The sequence below is a fragment of the Camelus bactrianus genome, chromosome 25 (assembly GCF_048773025.1).
Source record: "Camelus bactrianus isolate YW-2024 breed Bactrian camel chromosome 25, ASM4877302v1, whole genome shotgun sequence".
Classification (NCBI taxonomy): Eukaryota; Metazoa; Chordata; class Mammalia; order Artiodactyla; family Camelidae; genus Camelus; species Camelus bactrianus.
This window is the reverse complement of record NC_133563.1, coordinates 17,652,044-17,679,447: the sequence shown is the minus strand read 5'-3', so window position 1 is coordinate 17,679,447 and position 27,404 is coordinate 17,652,044. Positions and strand designations below refer to the sequence as shown.

The window sequence follows — 27,404 nt, the reverse complement described above, 5'->3', positions numbered from 1 at the left end:
AGGTTGCAATTTCATATTTCTTCTCCCTTCAAGCCCAAGTCTGATTTCACAAGTTAAAACATAGAAATAAATATTTTATGCATTTATGTCCAAATTAACTCACACTTTATAATTTATGTAAGAGTTAATTGGAAAGAAATGCTTTGGATCTTTTTGCCTTTTTTCTAAATTATGAAATTTTGAGGTAATATTGATGTTACAAAAGCAAATAAAAGTAGTTGTTGATTAATTCCTTTTAATACATACAAAAGACAAAAGTGTATTTTGGTTGTGTTGGAAACTAATTTGCATAAATATGTTGTGCAAAAATTATTTAGATATCATGGATGAGAATTTAATCTGCTTCCATTTGAACTTTTATGGAATGAGTTAAGAAACACATTCATATGCTTCCATTGAGAGTTAGTCTTATTTTAGATGACATTAATTTTATACCATATCTACCACAGATCTACACAGATATGAAAAATTTTACCTATGTATAGTGCCTTCCTGATTGTTACTATAAATTAAATATCAATGATTCTACCTGCAGTCAGTCCTTTTACTAGTAAACTAAATCCCACTGTTTGTAGTTTACTCCAGAACATTGCTCCAGTCAGTCTCTCCTCTTTCTCCTACATAATCAAATTTTCTATTTCTATGGGATCATTCCCATGATTATACAATCATGGATTTATTTTACCTCTATAAAAAAATTCTAAAAAGTTATATTGATTTCTGGTTTGCTTGCTACCTAATACCCCATATCTTTCCTTCTCTTTGCTGCAAAATTTCTCTAGAGTTTGCCATTCTTGCATACCTCTGATTTGCCTTTTCCCAGTCTCTCTTTTTTATTTCTTTTTTTATGTTGTATTATAGTCAGTTTACAATATTGTGTCAATTTCTGGTATACATTATAATGTTTCCGTCATACCTATACATATGTATGTTTATTTTCATATTCTTTTTCATTATAGGTTACTACAAGATATTGAATATAGTTCCCTGTGCTATACAGAAGAAACTTGTTTGTCTGTTTTATATATGGTAGTTAGTATCTGCAAATCTCGAACTCCCAATTTATCCCTTACAACCCGCCTTCCCCCTGGTAACCATAAGTTTGTTTTTTATGTTTGAGTCTGTTTCTGTTTTGTAAATAAGTTTGTGTCTTTTTTTTTTTTTAGATTCCATATATGAGTGATATCATACGGTATTTTTCTTTCTCTTTCTGTCTTACTTCACTTAGAATGACGATCTCCAGGTCCATCCATGTTGCTGGAAATGGCATTATTTTATTCTTTTTTATGGCTGAGTAGTATTTCATTGTACAAATATACCACAACTTCTTTATCCAGTCATCTGTCAGTGGACATGTATCACCTCACATCAGTCAGAATCGCCATCATTTAAAAGTCCACAAATGATAAATGCTGGAGAAGGTGTGGAGAAAAGGGAACCCTCCTACACTGTGAGAATGTAGTTTGGTGCAGCCATTATGAAAAACAGTATAGAAATTCCTCAAAAAACTGAAAATAGACTTACCATATGATCAAGCAATCCCATTCCTATACATATATCCAGAAGGAACTCTAATTCAAAAAGATACATATACTCCAGTGTTCATAGCAGCACTATTTACAATAGCCAAGACATGGAAACCTCAGTGTCCCATAGTCTCGTTTTTTTAAGTGTATTTTTATTGAGGTAAGTCAGTTTACAATGTGTCAATTTCTGGTGTACAGCATAATACTTCAGTCACATAGGAACATACACACATTTGTTCTCATATTCTTCAACATAAGTTACTACAAGATATTGAATATAATTCCCTGTGCTATACAGTATAAGCTTGTTAATCTATCTTATATCTATTAGTTAGTATCTGCAAATCTTGAACTCCCAATTTATCCCTTCCCACCCCTCTCCCTCACACTGGCCATAAGTTTGTTTTCTATATCTGTGAGTCTGTTTCTGTTTTGTAAATAAGTTCATTAGTCTTTTTTTTTTTTTAAGATTTCACATGTAAGTGATATCATGTGGTGTTTTTCTTTCTCTTTCTGGCTTACTTCACTTACAATGAAATTTTCCAGGTTCATCCATGTGGCTGCAAATAGCCTTATTTTATTATTTTTTATGGCTGAGTAGTATTCTATTGTATAAATATACCACAGCTTCTTTATCCAGTCATCTGTTGATGGACATTTAGGTTGTTCACATGTCTTGGCTATTGTAAATAGTGCTGCTATGAAGATTGGGGTGCATGTGTCTTTTTAAATTAAGTTTCCCTCTGGATAAATGCCCAGGAGTGGGATTGCTGGATCATATGGTAAGTCTACTTTTAGTCTTTTGAGTAATCTCCATACTGTTTTCCCTAATGGCTGCATCAAACTACATTCCCACCAACATGTTAGAGGGTTTCCTTTTCTCCACACCTCCAGCATTTATCATTTGTGGGCTTTTTAATGATGGCCATTCTGACTGGTGTGAGGTGATACCTCACTGTAGTTTTGAACTGGATTTCTCTGATAATTAGCAATACTGAGTATTTTCCATGTACCTATTGGCCATTTGTATATCTTCATTGGTGAATTGCTTATTTAGGTCTGCTCATTTTTGGATTAGATTGTTTGTTTTTTTCTTATTAAGTTGTATGAGCTATTTATATATTCTGGAGATCAAGTCCTTGTCAGTCTCATCTTTTGCAAATATTTTCTCCCATTTTGTATTCCTTTGTTGTGCAAAAGCTTATGGTTTTAATTGGATCCTACTTGTTTCTTTTGGCTTTTATTTCTATTGTTAGGGTAGATTGCCCTAAGAGAACATTGCTGAGATTTATGATGGATAATGTTTTGCCTATGTTTTCTTCTAAGAGTTTTATAATGTCTCATTTTATGTTTAAGTCTTTAAGCCATTTTGAGTTTATTTTTGTATATGATATGAGGGAGTATCCTAAATTCATTGATTTACTTGCAGCTGTCCAGTTTTCCCAACACTATTTGTTGAAGAGACTATCTTTACTCCATTGTATATTCTTGCCTCCTTTGTCAAAGATTAATTGATCAAAAGTTTGTGGGTTTATTTCTGGGCTGTCTGTTCTATTCCATTGATCCATATGTCTGTTTTTGTACCATATTATGCTGTTTTGATTACTGTAGCTCTATAGTATTGTCTGAAGTCTGGGAGGGTTATTCCTCCAGCTTCATTCTTTTTCTTCAGTAATGCTTTGGCAATTCTGGGTCTTTGGGATTCCATATAAATTTTAGGATTATTTGTTCTAATTCTGTGAAAAATGTCCTGGGTAATTTGGTAAGGAGCACATTAAATCTGTAGGGTGCCTTGGGTAATATGGACATTTTAACAATTAATTCTTCCAATCCAAGAACATGGCATATCTTTTCATTTCTTTCAGTCGTCTTTAATTTCCTTCTTGAATGTTTTGTAGTTCTCCTTATATAAGTCTTTCACTTCCTTGGTAAGATTTATTCCTATGTATTTTATTTTTGGGGGTATGTAATTTTAAAAGGGATTGTTTCTTTACTTTCCTTTTCTGATATTTCATTGTTAATGTAAAGAAATGCCACTGATTTCTGTATGTTAATCTTGTATCCTACTACCTTGCCAAATTCTCGTATTAGCTCTAGTAGTTTTTGTATGGAGCCTTTAGGTTTTCTGTATATAGTATCATGTCATCTGCATATAATGACAATTTTACCTCTTCTCTTCTAATTTGGATCCCTTTTGTTTCTTTTTCTTGTCTAATTTCTATGGCTAGGACTCCAATACTATATTGAACAGAAGTGGTGAGAGTGGGCATCCTTGTCTTGTTCTAGATTTTAGTGGAAAAGCTTTCAGCTTTTCACCATTGAGTATTATGCTGGCTGCAAGTTTGTCATAAATAACTTTTATTATGTTGAGATATGTTCCCTCTATACCCACTTTGGTAAGAGTTTTTATTGTAAGTGGGTGTTGAATGTTATCAGATGCTTTTTCTGCATCTGTTGAGATGATCATGTGACTTTTGTCCTTTCTCTTGTTGATGTAGTGTATCACATTGATTGATTTGCATATGTTGAAACATCCTTGTGTCCCTGGGTTGATCCAACTTGATCGTGGTGAATGATCTTTTTTATGTGTTTTTGTATTCTGTTTGCTAACATATTGTTGAGGATTTTTGCATCTATGTTCATCAACAATATTGGCATATAGCTTTCATTTTTTTTTAATAGTCTCTTAAATCCATTGTTTGAAACAGGTTTTCACTATTATTGTGGTCCTAAAACTTCTCTTTTCAAAGCAAAATACATCCTCCACATTGCTAAGTCTAATAGTCAATTCTGTGTACACATAGTTGAGAAGGGGGAAATTTCCACCTCTACTCCTCTTGAATTCTTGTGGCTGGACTAATAATAAAATTGACACAAGGTAGATTAACAGGAGAAAAACACATTTTAATGTGTGCACATGGAGATCTCATAAAAATGGGATTTAGAAGTGGCCAAAGTAGGCAACTTTTATACTTTTTAGGCCAAAAAGCAATAAATCTGTGAATTGACAGGACAAAGTAACTTAGGCTTTAGGTACTTAATCTGTGAAGAATCTAAGAAGTGTTTGGCCTTATGGTAGTAAACTAAAGAAGTAACAAGGTTTGTTTATATAGGCTTCTTGGCCCAAATCCCTATCTCTTACAATAAGGGTGCCCTTCTATCTCCAGATGTAGGAAGGGCACCTTTCACATGAGAGAGTTATTTCCTGCCTTCATGGAGACAGAGAGGAAGCTAAGAGTGTCCCTTGTGCATTGGCCATTTCTTAAGTAACTTTAATTCAAAATAATCAATATGCCTTTGATGCATGTTTGGGGGTAGCTGTCCTGGACCCCAACATCTTACTTGACAAATCAGCAGTATTTAAGTCTGCATTAAATGATCAGTTTTCCTGTTTACTCTTATTCATTTGCCTTTCAGAGCACTCACACTCTGGGTTTTCCTCTTACCGCACAGTTTCTCCTCCTCAGCCCAATCACTTAATGTCATGGTGCTTTGTCCCTTTCTCTTCTCCAACTCACTACCTCAGTGATTTCATCTAGTTATTTATTTTGAATACAATCCATGTGTCAACTCACATTTATATTGCCATCTCCTGCGGGTGCCCTAGACACTCAGCTGTTCTCTTGATATTTCCACTTGGATACCTAACAGATTTCTTAAACGTAACTGTATTGATTTCCTACCAAACTGCTTTACCTACAGTTTTTTCCACCTCAATTGATGGAAATTTAATCCTTCTAGTTGCTCAGACTAGAATCATTGGAGACATCTTTAATTAACCTATTTCTCTTATCTTCCCCCTCATTTCATCTACCAACAAATCTTTGTTGCTCCACTTTAAAAATATATCCACAGTCCAGTCACTTATCACCACCTTCACTGTTAACTAGTGAACACACCATCATCAATCACTTGGATTACTGCAATACTTTTCTAATTGATTCTCATGTATTTAGGGGTGAAATAGCATGATGTCTGTACCTTGCTTTCCAATAGTTCAGCAAAATAAATAAACAAACAAATGATAAATAATAATAATGAATAAATAATGTGTGAACGTGTATGTGTTTATAGAGTGGGAGAGTGAGAGGGAAAATATGTGCCAATATGGTTAAATCTTAAAAACTGCTTAGTCTAGTTGAACAGTGTATAAGTGCACCTTTTATTATTCTTCCAAATGTTCTGAATTTTTTAGTTTCAAAACAAAAGCAAAGAACAAGCCACTCATCTAAAATGTCATTATTCATAAGCTACAAAAATGTTAGCATACACATAGTAATCTAGTATAAAATAAATCATGTCTCATCATGTCTCATAATTTAAGTGAGAATATTAAGATAATTTGTTTCCAAGTGAAGATTTAAAAAATCATAAAATATGTTGGGTTTTCTTTATTTTTCCCTGAGCATATAAAACATAATAGGTTAAAACAGAGATCCAAGTTAGCCATTTAGAAATATCCAGATGATATACTTCTGTGAGTAAATATAGGGCATGCTAACCATTTGATGGGTAACAAAAAATAACCTTTTAATGTATCTATAAAATGTAGAGCTCAATTATTAGGTCAAAATTCTGAAAATCTAAAATGCAATAATCATAAATATGCATATAGAACCAATACATATCTTGGAGGAAATATTAACACAGAGAGAACTAAAAGCAAACACTAAAATTACAGAGTTGTTAATTAAAAATGATGATTACTCATTTTCTCATACCTTTTCTTGCCAATAGTTACAGAATATGTGCTATCTCTATTTCCTAAGAAAGAAACTATTCTGTCACTGTGTCACCAGTGAGTCAGAACAGTTCAGTATTTTTATCACAAGCATTTCAATCTGTATTTGCCAGTTCTTGTGAGTAAATTAGACTTGACATGTCACATCTCACACTCAAGAAGGCAGCAAATGGCTTAGTTGATATATTTCATTAAAGTGTAAGATAAATTCTAAACATCAAATGTCAACAACAATGACTTTTCATTCTTGTCAAGAAGTAGGGCTATTATTCTCCATGAGTATCATTAGAAACCTTGCTTTCAGGGTTCAACTCAATTTGCTATATAGGTTTTGGACGCAAAAATAAGTCTATGTTAATTTGGGAATAAAGATTAGAAGCACAGGCTTTGGAGTCAGGCTGCCTGAGTTAAACCTTTGGAGAAGGGAGAACTACGCCTCTTTTAAGTTTTTATATGTCTTTACACTATCCTTCAGTTTCTAATAGATAGGGCTTTCTCTTTATTCATATTTGCTCTGCCCGATGCATACTTCCAATCTGATAGTAGACAATAGGACAGAAAAATAAAATTCTTCCTTTGAGAGGAAGGCTAAATTTAAAAGAACCTTCAAGGCAAAAAAAAAACTAGGATTTTGTGAAACTCTTTCCTTTCTTGATTTCAGGAATTTATCTTTCTGTTTCTCTAAATTCTAATTTCTAAATCAGTCTGTAATTTCTAAGTCAAAATTAAATTGAACTAAATACCTGTCATTAAAAACCAAGTTCTCATTCTGATTTCCTTATTTGTTCAATGCATCTTGATTCTTCTTGTAATTCCTACTCAGAATGTATGTACCTTTCCCCAAGGGTAGTGATCTGGGGAAACAAGTCTCAAGAGATATTCTTTGAACACATGACTCTGGGGTCAAATAAGCTTTAGAAAATCTGTGTGCAGTTGCTTTGCAGCATAAAATTCATATTAATTAGTGGGTCATTAAATAATTTTAATGTGTTGGGATTAGCATTTTTTTAAATAAATAGAATGGAATGGAATATAAAGTGTCAGCTAGCATTCCTTATAGTACACTTATGGAATTATGCATTGTTCTGTGAAACATATTTCTCAGTTATTTTCATGTGTGTGTGTTGGTGTGTATATATAAATAAACTGTGTACTGGAGTCATTGAAAATAAAGACCATGAAAATGAGAACAAACAATGATCACTTATTCAGAGCTTAGTGTATCAAAGGAGTTCTGCTTTTAGCAAAAAAAAAGGCAGTCAGTGGAGTGGGAAACCTTTATAGTGAAAGAAAGAGAGGCTGAGAGGAAGGGAAGGGAAGAAAGAGAAGGAGAGAGGGAAGGGCGGGAGGGAGGGAGGAGGAAAGAATGGAGGAAGGAAGGAAGGAAGGTCTCCAGTTATGCTCTGATGGAAATTATTGGTATAGGGAAGTTGGAGGTGTGCTAGCTGAAAGCAGAGCATCTTACCTGGTTCATCTGGGCAGCATATTTGGCTTTGTATGATTGATTCTGAATTGGAAGTAGGGGCAAAAATTAAGGAAGTTGGCTGTCTTTGAACAAATCTTACTGTTCTTGACCAGTTGCAGCAGAGGTTGTATTCCGGCTCACTGGACTTCTTATGTGAGTTAGAGTCCTATTGTCATATGTGGCCTGGCCATTTTCCATGTGTATATTCAGTCTATCAGACTTTTGAAAAAAGTTTTAAACCTGGAGCCATATACTATATACCCCTCAAATGTTCACAATGAAGGATTGAATACAATCCATGTGTCAACTCACATTTATATTGCCATCTCCGGCGGGTGCCCTAGACACTTAGCTGTTTTGTTGATATTTCCACTTGGATACCTAACAGATTTCTTAAACGTAACTGAATTGATTTCCTACCAAACTGCTTTCTTTACCTACAGTTTCTTCTACCTCATTAAAGGATTGAAAAGTGCTACCTAAATTAATGTAACATACTTTAAATTATATCATAAATTCTTTTGACCATTAAGCCCCCCTTTTTATTCCATGATTCCTCTTAACCCAAGGAACGCATGCTTTGGAAAATATTTTTTATAATCATTTTCAACCTTTAATCTTCCTTCTGTACTCCCCACTTCAAATAATTTGCAAGATTTAGTATTTGCCTTTTACTGGTATTTTTAATCACTATTTAGTCACAACTCTGATATCCTTTGCTTTTCTTGAATTATTCAATAGCTAAATTCAGGTTTCTCACTTGAATCTGCTCTTCTCATAGATTCCAGGTTAGTTTTAGCTATTATTTCTTTGCTCCAAATTTTTAGTCTTCTCTATTCTCACACTATCAGTTCTCCTCTGAACAGATATAAGAAGCTATCCACTGTCTGGCTATAAGTTGATTTTTTTCAGTCATATCTTATAAACTTTTTCCATATTCAAAATTTGATATGCCTTCCTGTCCTTCTGTAATATATTTTCTAATTTCCATCTATAAAAGTCTTTTTCACTTTTTAGGGACTATATGAAATTCAGCTTCTTAAAAACAGTCTTCTATGATCATCCCTACACTCACCCACTCCCAACCTGCAAATAATATTTCCTTCATCTAAATTTCTAAAATAACCTTGAATAAACAGTACCATATTTTTCACATATTGCCTTACATTAAAATATTTGTATCCATATTATATACCTGGTAACTTTTCTATCCTTATTCATAAAATCTATACTTTTTTCAACTTTATAAACCTTTACAGTCCCAAATATCATGTCTTGTACATACTGTGCTAATGAATAAAGCCAAACACCTGCCTTTTTTTAAATAGTCTTTTAAAATTACAGACATTCATCTTACTATTTGAGATGAGTTAAAATGCAGAAAACTTGCAAGGAATTACATGACAATTCAAATTCAAAATATGTATGATTGTTATAGGGTCCTCTCCTGAAAATACTGGGAACAGTTTCCCCCAGAGGCTGACAGTAGGCAAAGACAATAGAAAGTGGTTATCATAGTAGCCTCAAAGATCTAAATTATATGAAGAAACCAGCTCCAAAGACATAGTATTATATTTTATTTGTTGTTTTCATATCTATCATCAAAGCTCTAAAATACCTGAATTAAATGTTATATTTATCTCTTTGAGCAAATGCCCAGGCCAATTTTCATCAGGGACTTCCCCAGTTGAGCACATTTGGGAACTCAATACCTGTTTATTTGATTGAAAGAGGTTGTGTGGATAGTCCCAGGACTTAATTCCATAAAGGGCTAATACTGTATCGATATTATTATTTTTAAAACAAAAGGCAGATTCTGCTCATTTGTTGCACTCTGGATTTTCTCAGTGTTGTCTTTTATAATAATAAGAGTGGTTGATTCTTCTTACTTGCTTTATAGATATACCTTCAAATAATTATAAGTCCTTTTACCATCTAGTAGATATAGTAAGAGCATAATGTTTAGAAGTTTCTGATGGCTGCTATTAGGCTGCTAGTGGTTATGGTTCTTTCAAAAGAAAAATCCATTTACTTTGATTGCTCTTATAGTTCAAAAAATATTGATCTATCCCTGCTTGCAGACTCTTTTCAACAGGTAGCTACAGAGATTTAGACAAAAATCTATATTTCACTTTGGTCTCTCATTCAAGGTACTTCAAAAGAAAATATTTAAAGAATAGACAGGTTAAGTGAGGTTGAAGTGAACAATGCTATACTGAATCTTCTTATAAAAAGGAATGCTTCCTGATACTTGCATTTTTTTCTGCTCCAGTATTAGACTTTAAGTTCCTAAGGGAGTAGGGTCATGTCTCTTTAATTGACTCTATATCATATTTAGTTTATTTCACAAGGGATTAGTGTATTTGCTATGTGTGGAGTATTTTGGGGTGTGCATTATCAGAATGGTTATCAATGGCTTATCTTTGCCTAGAATAAAGTCAGAGGCCCTTTACATTATACATAGGGTACCCCATATCTCCCCATCATGACTCATCTCTTACCTCACTCTTGCACCCTAAGCCCTTAGTCCATCCATACTGAGTTACTTGGATTTCTACAAATGTGATGTTTCCTACTATCATCCTTTGGTCAAACTGTTCCCTCTACCTGAAATGTTGCAAACTACCACACATCCTGTACTCCAACCCCGATCACACATATCCCTAGAGATCTGCTCAATTTTACTTCGTGTTTCAGTTAATAGAATAATTTTGCCTTTCAGTTTCTAAGCAGAATTATTCATTTTCTTCTCTATTTCCCATATATCTTATTCTAAAACTACATTATTTATCATACTTTTATATATCTGCATACTTGTGTTTTTCTGGTAGGCAGTGATGATTAATTGTTACCTCTACATTCCCAACATTTCGGATATAGTACAATTTCAAGATGTTTTCTTAAATGAACATAATAATAGAAGACTGAATGAACAGATGAATGAATATATGAATAAGTAAGGTCACTGTACCTGAAAAAAAATTGATCGTGACATTATAGTTAGCTGGTTTACTGGTTGATGGCATTAACTGATTAGAAATTTTTACAATAAAAATGCATTTGAGCATATCCCTTGGGTTTCCTAATCTCAATCAGCCCTCCACATTGTCCTTTTTGTCCCAGACTCTATACTTAGTCTCTTATTTAAGGCAAATGCTAAGGAGGTCTTTTGAAGGACCCTATGTATATAAACAGTGGCCAAGTTTTAAGGATACTACCTTAGGGCAAGTTAGGAAGAGGAATTACTTGTTCTACATTTCATCTTTAAAACACGGGAAATGCACTTAGCTTCTCGAATCATCTTGTATTTTTAAAATATTTACATTTTGTGGCATAGTTCATTCCCTTTTTCTTAAAAATATGTGCCAAGGAATTAAAAAATATATAAATTCTGAATTCACCTGTTTGGCAGCTCCTGCAGACTGTATTTTTTAAGGGCCAGGATAATGGCATACACCTCTTTGTGGCCATAGTTCCAAACACGGTTCTTGGTACACAGTCGATCCTTAGTAAATATTGAACTGAAATGAACTGATTGTACTAAGACTAGCTTTTAGATTCCCTGATCTAAGATATTTCATCACCAGGAACATCAAGAAGTCTGCATTTTTTTTCTTTTAATTGATTCCTACCTAGTCTCATTAAATTGTTTTGGACAATCAAATAAATCAAATAAATGTATACACTAAGGAACTATAGGGTTAAGGATAGTTCTCAGTTTTGAAGTTGTTACATTGTGGTGTATTTTGACTGTTGTGAAATTTCAAGAAATATGTTAATAGTACTTAAAGTACCTACTTTTGTACATTATTTATTTATTTTTAATTAAATGAGAGGATACTTAGTCATTTCCGTAGTAACAACCTTAGTTCCACTCCCTTGTATTCCAACATGTTCTCTTGAAAGGGAGAAAGAGGGTGGAATTATAATTATTGAGTAGGGTCTTGCACAAAACCACAGGAAACCCATTGCCAGAAGACAGAAGAAAGTCTGATTAAAAAACTGAAAGAAAATATTATATAATCCAAGTTCATAGGTTCCATTATCTTGTCTTATGGTTTTTATTTTTGTTGTTTTTTGGGGGCACAGGGGACTTACTATAACAAAATATCACAGATGGGGTGGTTTGTAAACAACAGAAATTTATTTCTTACAGTTCTGGAGGCTGGAAGCCCAAGAACAAGGCACCACCAGCATGGTAAACATGAGCATACTCTTCCTGATTCGTAGTGGCAGCTTCTTGCTGTGTACTCACATGGTCGAAGGGGGCAAGAGGTCTCTCTGGAGCCTCTTTCCTAGGAGCACTAATGTCATTTATGAGGGCTCTGCCCTCATGATGTCATCACCTCACAAAGGCCTCGTCTCCTAATAACATCATCCTTTTTTTTTTAACATTTTTTAATTGTTACAGTCATTTTACAATGTTGTGTCAAATTCCAGTGTAGAGCACAATTTTTCAATTATACATGAACATACATATATTCATTGTCACATTTCTTTCATTGTGAGCTACCACAAGAGCTTGTATATATTTCCCTGTGCTATACAGTATAATCTTGTTTATCTATTCTGCATATGCCTGTCAGTATCTACAAATTTTGAAATCCCAGTCTGTCCTTTCCCATCCCCTGCCCCCTTGGCAACCATAAGTTTATATTCTATGTCTGTGAGTCTGTTTCTGTTTTGTATTTATGTTCTTTTTTTTTTTTTTTTTTTTTTAGATTCCACATACGAGCGTTGTCATATGGTATTATCATCTTTGAACTTGGGGGTAATACATTCAGACCATGGCACCTGTCAAGGCTTGGAGACTCATTGTTTGTGCACATAGACATTAACTTTAGGCCCCTCAATTACACTCGAAATTTGAGACCTAGACACTGAGATGACAGAATACAAATGATTTGCTATAAATGCACCAATTCAACCATAAAAACATCTTCAAATTAATGATATGTCAAATAACATCATAGTTAGAACCAAAGAAAAGCATGTTGTTTTTTTCACAGATTAGGAGTTCCTAATTCTATTAAACATCCTAGATGTTCAGTAATTTTAATGGGAAATATGATTAAGAATTGAAGATTCTTTTTTTTGAGTGCCTCTATTTGTTATACAGTATCTCAAAACAGTATATGATTTAGTTACTGGCTGCTAGACGTTCTTCTACACTAGCCCTGTGCACAATGGTAAACTTTGGGAGTCTTTTCTCAGGGTTTATTTACCAGCATTCCGAAGTTTTTATTAAATGATTGTACCTAATCTGAATCTTTTTTAAAAAGTCAGTGTTCTCATCATGATTGTAAAACACATTACACATTTATTATTGCAAATATGTCCTTCATTACTTTGCCTGGGAAGTTACAGCTTTCCTTCTCAAAATCTCTTTAAATGTTGGCTATAGCCTCATTTGTCTCAGATACTTGAAGGTGAGACAGAGATTAACTCACAAGGTCCTTTCTAGCTGCATGATTCTATATTTCACGACCTTTATAAGCCCTTTGCTAACGTAATGAGATTCCCAAGAGGCTTCTTAACATTAAGAATCAGCAAAACCGCAAGTTTTACAGATCACTTTCTTTTAACCTGCACAGTTTCTCTGTGAAGTATTTGAATTACAGTGTCAACTGTTGTCAAGTCAGAGATTGATCAATGAGAATTTCCATGTCATTTTAAGGCCAGATGTTAGTCTTTGGCTGGAAATCTGATTGAATTTAAAATTAGAGTTTATTACTTTAGGCATCAAGGATCAAAGTTACTCAGTCACTTAAGAAAGGTGTTGAAAGAGTCCTTTTCTACAAATTTCAGCCACTGTCGTTTAAACCTGTATTTCCTATTTTATTCTCAACTCATTGCAGGAGAGCCTTCCCAAGTGCTCTGCTTATATTTCCTCTGACCTCTCATCCTCATTTATTTCAGCACCTCTTCACCAGCTTCTGATTTCTTTGCCTCCACAGCAAGAAAGAAAAAGAGCAGAACCAGATGTTATCCCATGGGTGCCAACCTCTGACTCTGGGAATGGATACTCATTCTTTCCCTTCCAAATTTAGTTGTGAATAATGCACAGTATTTAGCTGACTCCCAATGAAGGCAACGTTTGTTAAAGAAATATCATATCTGAATAGTGTTAAAAATTACACTGGCACCATACAGAGGTGGGATTAGTGTGTTGAAGCATTTAAGATAAAAACGTCTCTTAGAATGAATGTTGCTATCTTTTCTGTTCCAATACCGAATCTCTTTCCTTGATTATTCCAGTGCCTGGCTCACAGTATTCTCTCCATTCTTTCTATCAAGCAGCATGGAGCTGTGGAAAGAGTATGGTCATTGGAGTCAGGTAGATGTTGATAGAATTTCACTTGCGCTATCTCTACATATTTGACCTTGGTCAGCCTCTCAGAATCTATTTTTTTCACCCATTAAGCTAGAATAAATAGTGCCTTGCTCTCAGTGCCACAGTAAGAAAATACTTGAATTAAAACAGTTATAATATTTAGCAAACCTCCTGTCAAATAATAGTCACTCAGTAATGGCAGCTAGTAATCTTCCTGGAAACCTGAGGTAGCCCAGTGTCTTACCTTGTTTATGAATCATTTGCTAGTAGTAAGTCACTTGTCTTAGCTTTAATTCCCTAGAAAAGAGAGGCTGAGGTGAAGCTTACGGACTGATACTTTATGTGGGGAAGGAGGAGTACAATTCTAAGACAGTAAAAAATGAGGGGGGTGAAAAAGAGATATACCAGGGAACTAGAGGAATAAGGTAGTAAGTTACTGAGTGTTACTAAGTGGCCACAGCCTCTGGAGAAACACAGCTGTGTTGTAGCCATCTGGGCCGTGTGGGCCAGCTGTGATTTGGAATCATCTGTTTTGGGGATGAAGGGTGATCAGTTTACCTGCTGGTCTCCTTCCCATCTCCTGCCTCTTAGTAGTCGAAGTTTATTCTTCAAGCATTAAGTTCTCCACAATTCCAGGTAGCATTGCCACCCCTTAGGGAAGCAGTTGAGGAAGACCAAGGCAATTCTGGGGGATGAAATCTGGGTTTTGGAGCTACAATAGTTTTTACTGAAATGGAATGGACAAGGTAAAGACGACTGTACCAATGATTTCTCCATGCCTCAAACCTGCAGGGACGTGAAACAACTAATAGTGTTAGGAGAGGAACCGAAAGAAATGGTTATGATGGTCACTTCTGCCACATTCCATTTGTTAGAAGCTAATCACTAAGGCTGACCAATAATCAAAAAAAGAAGAATTTGACTCCACATTTGGATAGCAAGGAACATCAAAGAATTTGCAGACATGTTTTAAAACCACCACAGAACCATTTAAGAGCAAGATGGAAACATAATGCTTCATCACTCCTAAATACCCAGTTTGAATTATCACCAAAACAAAGGTTGTTTCTCACATAAACACAGAACAACAAATCAGATTAGAAACTCAACATTGATACAGCACTACCAAATAATTCACAGACCCCATTCAAATTTCACGATCCAAAAATGTCTCTTTTTCTTTCTTGTCAGGATTTAACCCATGAAACTTCATTGCATTTACTTGTCTTGGCTCTTTCATTTCCTTCAAGCTAAATGAGTTCCTCAGTTTTTCCCTCTGAAGACCTTGATAGCTATAAAGAGTACAGGCCTTTCCTTCTGTAATATGTCCCTTAATCCTGGTTCATCCAATCTTTCCTCACATCCGGACTTCGGCCATGCATTCTTTTGTTTGCTGTTTTGTTTTGGCCATGCATTCTTCACAGGAATGATGACTGATGCTCAGTACATCACATCAGGAGACAAACAATGTCACTGGTTATGTGATCCTAGTAAAATTAATGCCTTCTGGATTTTTTCATAGTAACATCACCATTTTCACCTTTGTGACTGGTAAGTGTTTCAGAGAAAGATAATCCAAGAATATGTTAGAATCTTATTTGTTATCAAACATTCACCCAGAATCCACAATCACATGATGGCTATCAAAGGTTGATTTTCTAGTTTCTATTTCTAATTCCTGTTTTCTTTTCTTTCTTTCTTTCTTTCTTTCTTTCTTTCTTTCTTTCTTTCTTTCTTTCTTTCTTTCTTTCTTTTCTTTTCTTTCTTTCTTTCATTGAAGTATAGTCAGTTATAATATGTCAATTTCTGGTGTACAGCATAATGTCTCAATCATGCATATATATACATATATTCATTTTCATATTCTTTTTCATTAAAGGTTATTATGAGGTAGTGAATATAGTTCCCTGTGCTATACAGAATAAATTTGTTTTTTATCTATTCTTACATATAGTGTTAGCACTTGCAACTCTCAAACTCCTAAATTTATCCCTTCCCACCCCCTTCCCCTGGTAATCATAAGATTGTTTACTATGTCTGAAAGTCTGTTTCTGTTTTGTAGATGAGTTCATTAGTGTCCTCTTTTTTCTTTTCTTTTTTTTTAAGATTCCACATATGAGTGATTTCATATGGTATTTGTCTTTCTCTTTCTGGCTTACTTCACTTAGAGTCATTCTGCATTTTTTTAAATTGTCAATCTGTCATTATTATTGTTGTTTTGTTGGTTAAACTGCCCCTGTGATTGCCAGCATAGTTCCTTAAAGCTGGCCTCTATGTCTTTTGATATGTCTCCATCATTCTTTAAGCACTTTTTTTTTTCCTTTTTTGGCACAAGTTGATCTAGGTTTGTCTTGTATTTTTCCTCTACTTTTCCTCAACAGCCCTGGAAGCAGGCTTCCTGGTTCCCTTTAGTGGAGAATATTTAGACACCAAGATGTGGGCACTCAATGTGCTTGTTGCTATAGGTACCCTATTCTTTTAGGACTCTCAGTGGAAAGAGCTAGAAAATATGTGTGATTACATTTACATACATATGTGTGGTGTTTGACATAATACATACATACACACCCACACATTCATATCTACCTACCTATCTATCTGTCTATGTCTATACTTTAAACATGGGTTCACACCAATTCCTCCAATTTTAATTCAACCCCTCAGAATTCTTTGTAGCCTTTCCTTTTTCCGCATCCCTTTTTGATAGTGAGGAGTCTAGCTACCCTTATCCTCAATACATTTATTATTTGCACAGTCCCTCATATAAACATAATCCCACAACCTTACTGGCTGCCTCCTTGGCTGTGCTTCTACTTGTTTGGCCCCTAGCCTCATTATCATTTACTGGACCTTCTCAACCCCTGGTGCCACCATCACTGCCTCTGGTACAGGCAGAATATTTGGTCCCCATAAAATACAAGTGTTGAAATCTAATCCCCAGTGTGATGGCATTTAGAGGTTGGGCCTTTGGGGAGGTGATTAGGTGATGTGAGTGGAGCCCTGATAAATGGAATCAGTAGCCCAGGAGTTCCCTTGCCTTTTCTACCATGTGAGAACACGTTGTAAAGACAGCTGTCAGTGAAACAGGAAATGGGCCCTCTCCAGCTATCAAACATACTGATCTTGGACTTCCCAACTTCCAGAACTGTGGAACAGATTTCTGTTGTTTACAAACCACCCAGTCTAAGGTATTCTCTTATAACATCCTAAATCAACTCAGACAGCCTCCTAACCCCAACCAAGCCATCCTGCCTAAAGAAAGAAAGAGAAGGGAAAACACTTTGTATCTTTTCTGGTACTGCTTTTCTCCTTCCACCTGGGACACCTTTCTCCCTTTACTCTTCCCCAGTTTACGTAGTGAGATGTCTCTAAGGTAGTTTAAGGGTCGTCTTTTCCATGAAAACTTCACCTGTTTATCAACCTCCAATTCAAGGGGACTTTGCTATACCTCCTTTGTGTCCTCATTTAAGAATAGGGGCTACATCTTATTTGTCTTTCCCTAGTGCCTAGAATTATTTTTGATACATATTAGAAACTAAATAAATGTTTCATAAATGAATGAAAATTCCTTTGCAGTAGTTTGGTGATTAAGACTTTGGATTCAGCAGACCTAAACTCTGCTATTCACAAGTTTTGTGAAACTGGGCATGTTAGTGTCTTGTCTTTTTGGACTGTTACAACAAAAATACTATACACTAGGTGGCTTGTAAACAACAAACATCACAGTCTGGAAACTAGGAAATCTAAGATCAAGGTGCTGGCAGATTCAGTGTTGGTGAGAACACATTTCCTAGTTCATAGATGGTCTTCTTCCTATGTTCTTACGCGGCAGAATAAGCAGGGGCCCTTTTTAAGTCCTCTCTTATAAGGGTAGTGATACCATTCATGAGGGCTCTACTCTCATGACCTAATCACCTCCCAAAGGCTTAATCTCCAAGTTCTATCACATTATGGATTATGCTTCACCATATGAATTTTGGAAAGACACAAATACTCAGCCTACAGCATTACTTCTCTGATCTTCATATTTCTCATCAGTAAATGGAGTTGACAATAGTTCCATTGTATGGTTGTTATAAGGATTAAACTACATAATAAATGTTTAAAAAAATGTTTCTACAATGTTAGCACAGTTTAATGCTCAATAAATGTTATCTGCTATTATTAATAATTGTTTTGTGCATATATCTATCTATCATCTGTGACATATGAATTATTTGTTCAGATATTAGCCTTGCCTCCTGGATTAGAAAAAACATTCAAAGGCAATGATGTACAATAGGAATATGTTTATTTTCCTTACTGCTTATTGTTTTTCAGTCTAAGAGAGTATTGCAGCTTCAAAATTATACCATTATTTGAAAATATGTTCTTGACTTTAAAGAATGTAGTATGAAAAGAGCAAAGGAAAAACATGATTTTAAAATAGTAGACTAAGCACTTACTCTCAATCCTAACCCAAAGATGATAGAAAACATATTAAATATATATATATACTGATGCTTAAGGATAGAAAGAGAACATCTCCATTATTATAAGGCTATAGGATATCCCTGAGATATATAAATATTAGTACACATATAAAGATATATATGGAATATAAAGGTAGGCTGAGAATTTCATAAACCAATGCCTCCATGGGATGCTTTTGCTTGCAGCTTCTGCCTAGGGAGCTATTATTCATTAGGGCCAGAAGCCTCCAGGGAAGAGGCCACTGGCAGTCCTGAGAAATTACAATAATTGCTCCAGAGGAAAATATTTCAACTACAGAGCCAAATGCCCAGACATGGAATGGGAGTCAAATGCAGTTATCAAGAGAGAAGCATCCCCAACTCAGGTTGAAGAGCATAAAAGTGGACTGTGCTACCGATCAACAGAGGAAAGAATTTATATCTACAAGTATGACACGGTTCTGACATTGAAAGAAATAAAAGCCTGAAGTTTACTGAAACAAGTAAATAAAAACATTTATTTGGCATCATGTTCAAAACCAACAGTTTTGTTCTATCCACCAAACAACTTCCTCCTGCACTTGTCATCATAGGCTTGATAACCATTAAGATTCACCAAATATATTTTAAAATATGCTGCTTCAGAATAAACTTTAGTCTGCTACTCTCGAAGCACACTTCTGCTCATACCTAAGGAAACAGTTAAAAGAACAATCAAAAAATAATATAAATAATTATACTAGATATCCTCACAAAAATAAAGGGGGAAATTGTATCCATGAGAAAATAATAGGAGGTTATGAAATAATAAAAAGTAGTAAGTCATTAAATATTCAGGAAATGACAACATAATTTTTCAGTATATATGTATATTAAAAGAGATAGTGAATAAATAAATTGGGATTTATCATATAATGCATATGTATTTATATATATAATTCTTCTAGAATGCAGAATGGAGAATTTTAAGAATGAAAATTTGAAAGATTGAGCAACATGAAGGCCAAATCTGAAAGTTCCAATGTTCAATGTAAAAGAGTGTCAAAGAGATGAGTGTATACAGGAAACAGTATTTTAAAAGAAATAATGGTAACAGTTTCCTTCAACTGAAAAAAAAAGTTACAAGTTATTTGACAGAAGAAATCTATCCAGTATCAAGTTAAAACATTTTTTCAAAACCAATACCTGGGTAGATGATAGTGACATTTAAAAATAGCAAGTCTAAAAAGGAACCCTAACACTTGTGGGAAAGGAGGAGAGGGAGCAGGGGATAGATTAATTATAAAGAGAATTGCTTGTTTATATTTTTCATTAGGAATACTGGATGGATAAAAGACCAGGAGAAAATATTTTCAAAATGCTAAGGAAAAATAATTTTGAATTAAAATTCTATACCTTACCAGTTATCACTCAATAATGAGAGCAAAATAAAGACATTTTAAATGAAGAAGAACCTAGTCTTTCAATAACAGAAATTATTTCAGTAAGGTATAAGAGTAATAAGATGTTCTGAACCTAACAGCAATGTCATCTCACCATCACCTAGCACTAATTTAGCCTCACTATTCCCCACTTAACATTCACCCCATAGCATGTATCACCTTCTAAAATAAGATGTTTTTGTTTATTATTATTTGTGACTTTCCAATGGAATATACACTATCAATGAGCAGGAATTATTGTCTGTTTATTCATTGATATGTCCCACTTTGTACCTAGAAGAGAGTCTGGGACATCATAGGTGCTCAAATAAATATTTGCTGAATAAACTGAATGAATGACTGTGATTTGAACTATGATAGTGAGCTTGATTCAACTACAAGGAAATGTGGTAAATTTCATACTCTATTTAGAACACAGTTCTTTTAGAAATTGTTAGAGAGGGTAGACAAAAAATAATTAAGGGCATAAATAATATCAATTTGACAGATTTGACAAATTGAATTGAATATATTTTACTTATTTATCCACTGTGAAACCTGCGTATACTTATACTGAGTATTAAAGCAGTAACATTAGAAATCAACACAATGATAGCCTAGACCCGTAAATTTAAAAACACTTTAAAAGCATTTACGAGTTAAAGAGAAAATCAAAATGGAAATTACAAACTATTTAGAAGTGAACAAGTAAAGCTCTAAATATCAAAGCAGTACCCGAAGAAAAATTATAGATTCAAAAAATAATTTTTTAAGGAAACAGGAAAGGCTGAAAATAAACTAATAAAAAACCAAAACCTAAGGCTTGAGCTCAAGAAGGTAGAGAAAGAACAGCAAAATAATGCAAAAAAGAGTTGAAGATGGAATTTTAAAAGATAAAAAAGAAAGATGTTTAAATAAAATAAAAAAAATAGAATTGATCAGCTGAAGTTGGTTCTTTGAATAGACAAATAAATTAGACAGCTCTTTTTAAGTATGAGGCAAAGAAAACTCAAAGACTAATCAGAAATAAATAGCATTAGGAGTGAGAAAAATTTATGACAGATTTATAAAGAGATATTTAAAGATTATGTAACACTATTCTACTACCACTACACTACTTACTTGGAAAATTTGAATTCTATAATATATGTAAGTTGCTAATATTGGCCCCCTCCAAAACCAACCAAACAAAATTTTAGTAGGAAAATAACTTTAGAAGAGATTGAAATTGTAGTCAGATTTCTACCTCAAAACTATACCAGACTCAGCCAGCTTTTTTTGGCACAGCACAGTCTAATACTCAAGAATCCGATTGTCCTCTTATACAAACTAGCCTAAAGACTAGTGAATGTTGGAAAACTGCTAACCTCTTCACCTGATATCGATAATCTCTTCACCTGGATTGGAGCAGCACAAGGAAAAATTATAGACCAGCATCACTATGACACAGATAAAAATATAATATTGAATCAAATCCAGTCTATTAAAGGAATCATTATCACTATGATTTCTGCTAAGGATACAAGAGTGTTTTGCTAAGGATAAAATTATTATTTGTTTAAAAAAATAGCAAGTTATAGAATATATTGACAGCATAATGCAATATAAAGTAATATATATAAAGTAATATTTAGTTTTTATAAAGAGGATTTTTATATTTACATAAATTAAGATGTTTTAAATAGTATATATTATAGATATACACATATCTGTGTATAGTTATAAAAGCATGGAGAAAGAATTGGAAAGATAACACAGCAAGTTGGTACTGGTAGATTACAGAAGAACCAGAAATGTGTGATTGTTGGAGTATCAGGAGAGGCCATAACTTTATCTCACAGTTTTATTTTTTTTATTTTTATTTTTTTTGTGCTGTCATTTATTTGAAGACAACTGTATTAATGGATTTCATGTGACTTAAAAACCAAACCATTCACCACAATAATCTACAGCTGACATTCATAGCTTCACAATGAAGATCTTAGATATTTGGAGTTTCCTTGAATACATTTTGAAAGGATGTTTTAAAGTGCTCTTAAGAGAATTTTTTTTCAGCCTCCTTCAATTTAATTCATCCAAAAAACCTCGATTGAGGAACATATTTGGGTAATTTGGAATGAAAAACTGATTCCTACCAGGAGCTTCTGGAGGGTCTAGTTGTGGAAGTAATTCAACCAACAAGTACTAGGGAAAGTGACAGATCCTGTGTGGAAGGCATTCATTGATTGCTCTAGGAACACATAGGCAGAGAATGTTACCTTACATCCTGGTCTCAGTCTAGAGATTTCCTCTACCACACACAGATTACAAAAAAGAAAAGTTTGGGGGATTTGAGGAAAGTACATATGTATGTATTTGTGTGTATATGTATATAGTACAAACAGAAAGTCTGACTCTTTTTCATAATTGTTCTGTTAGGGACAACTTCATTAGCTCTGATGACCTCAGTTTCCTTCTTGGCAAAATGAGAGAAATATACTAATTATTCCCTAAAGATCATTTCATCAAATCATGACCATAAGAGGCAAAAGAAAATTAAGATTTAAGAACATTTTCGTCTTATGCTCTGAAATATCTTGATGTTAGAGAGTGTGCGTCTCTAAATTGGCTGTATGGATATCATATGTCTGAAACCCTTGGAAGATGACTTAAATCATCTATTTTTACAGAAATTGAAAAAGAAAGTTGTGGTGATCCTGGCACACCCTTATATGGAATTAGAGAAGGCGACGGATTTTCTAATCGTGATGTTTTAAGGTTCGAATGCCAGTTTGGATTTGAATTAATTGGAGAGAAATCCATTGTTTGTCAAGAGAATAACCAATGGTCTGCAAACATACCCATCTGTATCTGTGAGTACCAAATGCTTTGCTTCCAGATAGCATATGTTACCCTGTCCTTGCATATAATTACTTTTATAATTAATTGCAAAAGACTGGAACCATGTAATTGTTTTCGAACGAGTAGCAGTTTCTGATATGATCTTTAACAAGTGTGCTTATGCCAAATTATAAATTTCATTGCAGATTTAAATAAAGTTAACATAGTTCACTTGGTAATTGCAAAGTATTTTTTACATATGTTCTCTTTATTGGTGGCACTTTGTACTTTATCGATAGCGTACTTCTTATGAAAATTATACATCTGAGCTAATTCTAATAGACTCATTTATTTTAACAAGATAGTATATGCTTATTTGCAACCAGAAACACTTAAAATATTTAAAACTTATATTGTATGTGTAATGCATTAACTTATTTTTGCTTGTAGATGCTCACACTAATGCATACTTAAGTCCCATTTATTTATACCTCACAGAATGAAATTCATTAATGTTTATGGTATATAATATGCTTGAATTAAAGTGTGTTTCTTTAACTACATTAAAGCATTTCAATTTAACTGCAACAAAAAATATGGTTTTTTCCCTATTGATGCACTTTTTATGTTCATTACCAATAAATACAGTTTACCAGGTGTGAGTACAATATTGAAAATTTTGCATTTTAGTTTTGAATATTAACAAATGATAGCATATAAATCAATAATCATAAAAATAATAATAATTTTGTGGTTTTAAAATATAAGATGTTTTATCTATATCTGGCTTATAATGATAATGCTTTTCATTTGTGAAATCATTTATTCCCTCCAAAGGCATTAGTAGAGACTTTACTTCAATATTTAACTGGCTTTAAAAAAAAAAAAGTGGTTTTTTTAAGACCTGCATTTCATCTGAATTTTAATATGGGCTGGAAAACACATTTTCCTTTATCGAAAGTGATGATTATTTAGCATTTTTAAATTATTTAGCATTTTTAAACATGTACTGAGAACTTTTGAAGTGAATAGAGGCGAAAAATTTTCTAACGTATATATTGCATAGTTTAAAAAAAAGAAAGGCAGGAAATAGCAAGGAAACATCACTGTTTCTCATTATAGTGTTTTTCTAGACACATATTGCTGTGACATCTTATCTCACAGTTCAGCTAAGTGGGTATTTTTAGAATCTGGCAGAAATGTCCTTAATTAAAATGTATTTTGCTTGCTCTTCAGAAAATGTAGGAGAGGAAAAGTGCTCAAGACCCTTTAAAATAGCACCCTTTCAGTTTAGGGCCAGTGCTCATCCCTAACCAGGATCACCTTGTGAAATTTCTGTTGTGAGAGAAGAAAATACATTAGGAGAGTCTGATTCGATTCTATCAGCATGATCTAAAGCCTAGTAATACTTCGAAAGACTTTACTTGAAGATCTTTAGTTCTAGGTATTCTTCCAAGAAGACAATCTGAAGAATCTATTAATATATCACATCAAAAATGAAAATATTTTTAAATCATTTTAATAGATGGAAAGATGCATGTAAGAAAATATTTTAAATGATACTGACCAAAACAAACTTTAAAGCTCTTGAAAATCTAGAGAACATTTTTCACAATTTTAAAAGGAAATCCTGCATCCTGATATATGATAAACATGTAGCAGTTAATAGTTTCCTTATATACCAACAATAGCTAATTTGAAAATGTAATTGAAAGACAGTTTATACAGAAAAATAAAGTTATAAAATACATAGAACTAATCCTTACAAAAGTCTAAATAACTCAAAAAGAAAACTATAAACTTACTGAGAACAGGAAATTGTATCAGAAAAAAATAAAGATAGATGCCATGAATGCCATGTTCCTGAATGAGAAGACATTATATTAAATATGTAAATTGTTTAGAAATTGCTTTGAAATTTCAATCAAAATCCTAAAATAATCTCTAGGAACTTGACCTAATTAATGTATTGACATACAAGTAGGCCAAAAAACACACTAGAATAGATGTGAAAATTTTTTAAAAGCAAAGTAGATATGCTTATGTGGATACCAAAGCATAATATTGTTATGACTATAATATTATGGTACTCATGGAAGTATAACACTGGGTCAAAAGAAGTTATATAAAAACTACCTTGAATATAATTAAGGGTTCAAAGTATCATATAGACATCTACTTCTCTGATAGTGGGGATTAGCATGGCGGATTTGATCAGTCCTTGCTTCAGTTGGGAATCATTTAGGTCAGAGACTGGCCAACTAAGTAAGGTCTGAGGACCAAATCTAGCCTGAAGCCTAGTTTTAAAAATAAAGTTTTATTGGAACATAACCGTGTACTTTTATTTTCTGTTGTCCATGACTGATTTCCTGCTACAGTGATAGAGGTTAGTTGCAAAGGAGACCCAGGTGCCTTGTAAAGCGAAAGCATTTACTATCTGTCCTTTACAGAAAAAGTGTGCTGACCCTTAATTTAGATGAAGGGTTATAGAATCAAATGATTCCAGGATGCAGGCAGGTAAAATTGTCGAGAGGGAGCAAGACTTAAGTATATGTGTGCCCGTTACGGAAATGGTAGGGAAGTGAAGTGCATTAGCTTTTCAAAAGGAGCTAGACCTCCAGAATTTTTTCCCCTAAGATGTGAAACATGATGATTTTAAAATGTGATTTCAAAGTTTTGTGGATAAGAAAAAATTAAACCAAATACAGTTGTGGTTTGGATTCAGTCCAGTGGCTATCAGTTTACAAGCTTTGGTTTTAACCCCTAACATCATTCTATACAGAAAAATCATATTTTAGTTACAAATTAAATTTTATTTAAACAAACTATATATATAATTCTTATCATTCTTTTACATACTTTATATAATGTGTGTATATTTAGATACAGCTATGTCTACATCTCTATATTTCTGTAGCTAAATAGTGAGATACTGGTCTAATTTCTGAATGTTAATAAAAGATCTAAGGTTAAAAGCAATGTAAACATGCAAAAGAGATGATTATTTTTAATACTCAAATTTTTAAAAATTATTTATATTAAAATATTATTTTACAAATTAAATAATGGGAAATAGTTGTATGAATATTATAAGCTAAGTCCATAATCTTAAATGATCAGAATTCAGGAGTAGATAATTCTAAAAAGAGAGAAAATGTAAATGTCTAATAAATGTGTAAGAAATCTTTAACTTCACTGGTAGGTAACAAAGTGCCAATTAATACAATGAGGTATCTTTTTTTTAATTAAATAAGAAAGGTCAAATGATCATAATATTTTATGCTAGTAGGGGTGTTGTACTCTGTAAATATTTTTGTTATATTTCAGTATAAGATAATAAAACTTTTCTATACAGAAATTTAACAAAAATATTTTGAGGTCTAAAGTTCATACCATTTGTTAATAAAATATAGTACAAAATCGTATGAATTCATTTTTGTTTAAAAATATGTAATAAGAAACACTGGAAGACAGTATAGCATTATTTTAACTATGGCTACCTCTGTGTGATCATTTTTTTGTTTGTTTGTTTGTTTGTTTATCCTTCCTGTGCTTTCTAAATGTTCCATGTGAAACTTTAAATTAGATGGTTTTAAAAGTTAAAAAAAAGAAATTTGGGAGAAAATAAAGACTAATCTTAGTATGATATGAGAGTTCTTGTTTAGTTGTTTTTCCATCTTTAGACACTTGTGGCAGCTATCATAAAATGTTAATTCATCTCCTTATCTATGTTATAAGCTATCAGAGCATCCCATGGCCATGGTAGAAATGGAGCTTACCTAATTAATACCCTTACTCCAAGTTTTCTCTGGGTTGCATCATCCTGGTTATGTTAATATCCACATAATATTTTTTTGTCTTCAATTATTGCATGAGCATCATTATTTTCTATGGAAATCTCCATATACTTCTTCAATATATTTTTGAGCACAGAAACTAAAACTTTGCACAATACTAACATGGATATAATAAATGTTAAATTGCCATTATTACTCCAATTATATTTTTATGCATATTTAAGCATACAGCAATTCAAAGTAGTAGTTGCCTTCCCCATTATGTGAAATTGGTAACATGTTTTTTCTGTGTTACAAGATAATTTACATTGTTTAATAGTATTTTTTTCAAACTGCTAATTGATTATCATAATTGTTAGATATGGTAAGACAAGGTAATATATTACTTTTGAACATTTATTGTATTTTATAATCCTTCTATTTTAACAGTTCCTTGCCTCTCCAACTTTACTGCACCAATGGGAACAGTCCTTTCTCCTGATTATCCTGAAGGGTATGGAAATAATTTAAATTGCATCTGGACAATAATCTCTGATCCAGGGAGTCGGATCCACCTTTCTTTCAATGACTTTGATCTGGAATCCCAGTTTGACTTCCTTGCTGTTAAAGATGGGGACTCTCCAGACTCTCCAATTCTTGGAACCTTTACTGGGGCTGAGGTGCCGTCCCACCTTACTAGTAATAGTCATATCCTACGATTGGAATTTCAAGCTGACCACTCAATGTCAGGACGTGGCTTTAACATCACTTATAACAGTAAGTTTAATTTTCCTGTTTAAAATATTTCTACAAATTAAAGCTAGAAAGGAATTATACAATCCAACACTCTTATTCCACAAATAAGGAAAC

At 33.4% G+C, this 27,404-nt stretch overlaps 1 protein-coding gene across 3 annotated transcripts in view; it reads left to right on the top strand.

The window, feature by feature from the left end:
- The window catches only part of CSMD3 (CUB and Sushi multiple domains 3), a 1,011,591-nt gene that overhangs the window by 624,835 nt on the left and 359,352 nt on the right, over positions 1-27,404 (top strand). For all 3 annotated transcript variants that reach the window (XM_074352931.1, XM_074352929.1, XM_074352930.1), the window contains 2 exons: positions 22,608-22,790; positions 26,985-27,311. In XM_074352931.1, coding sequence (XP_074209032.1) covers positions 22,608-22,790; positions 26,985-27,311 — 510 coding nt within the window. The remainder of the gene's footprint in view (positions 1-22,607; positions 22,791-26,984; positions 27,312-27,404) is intronic.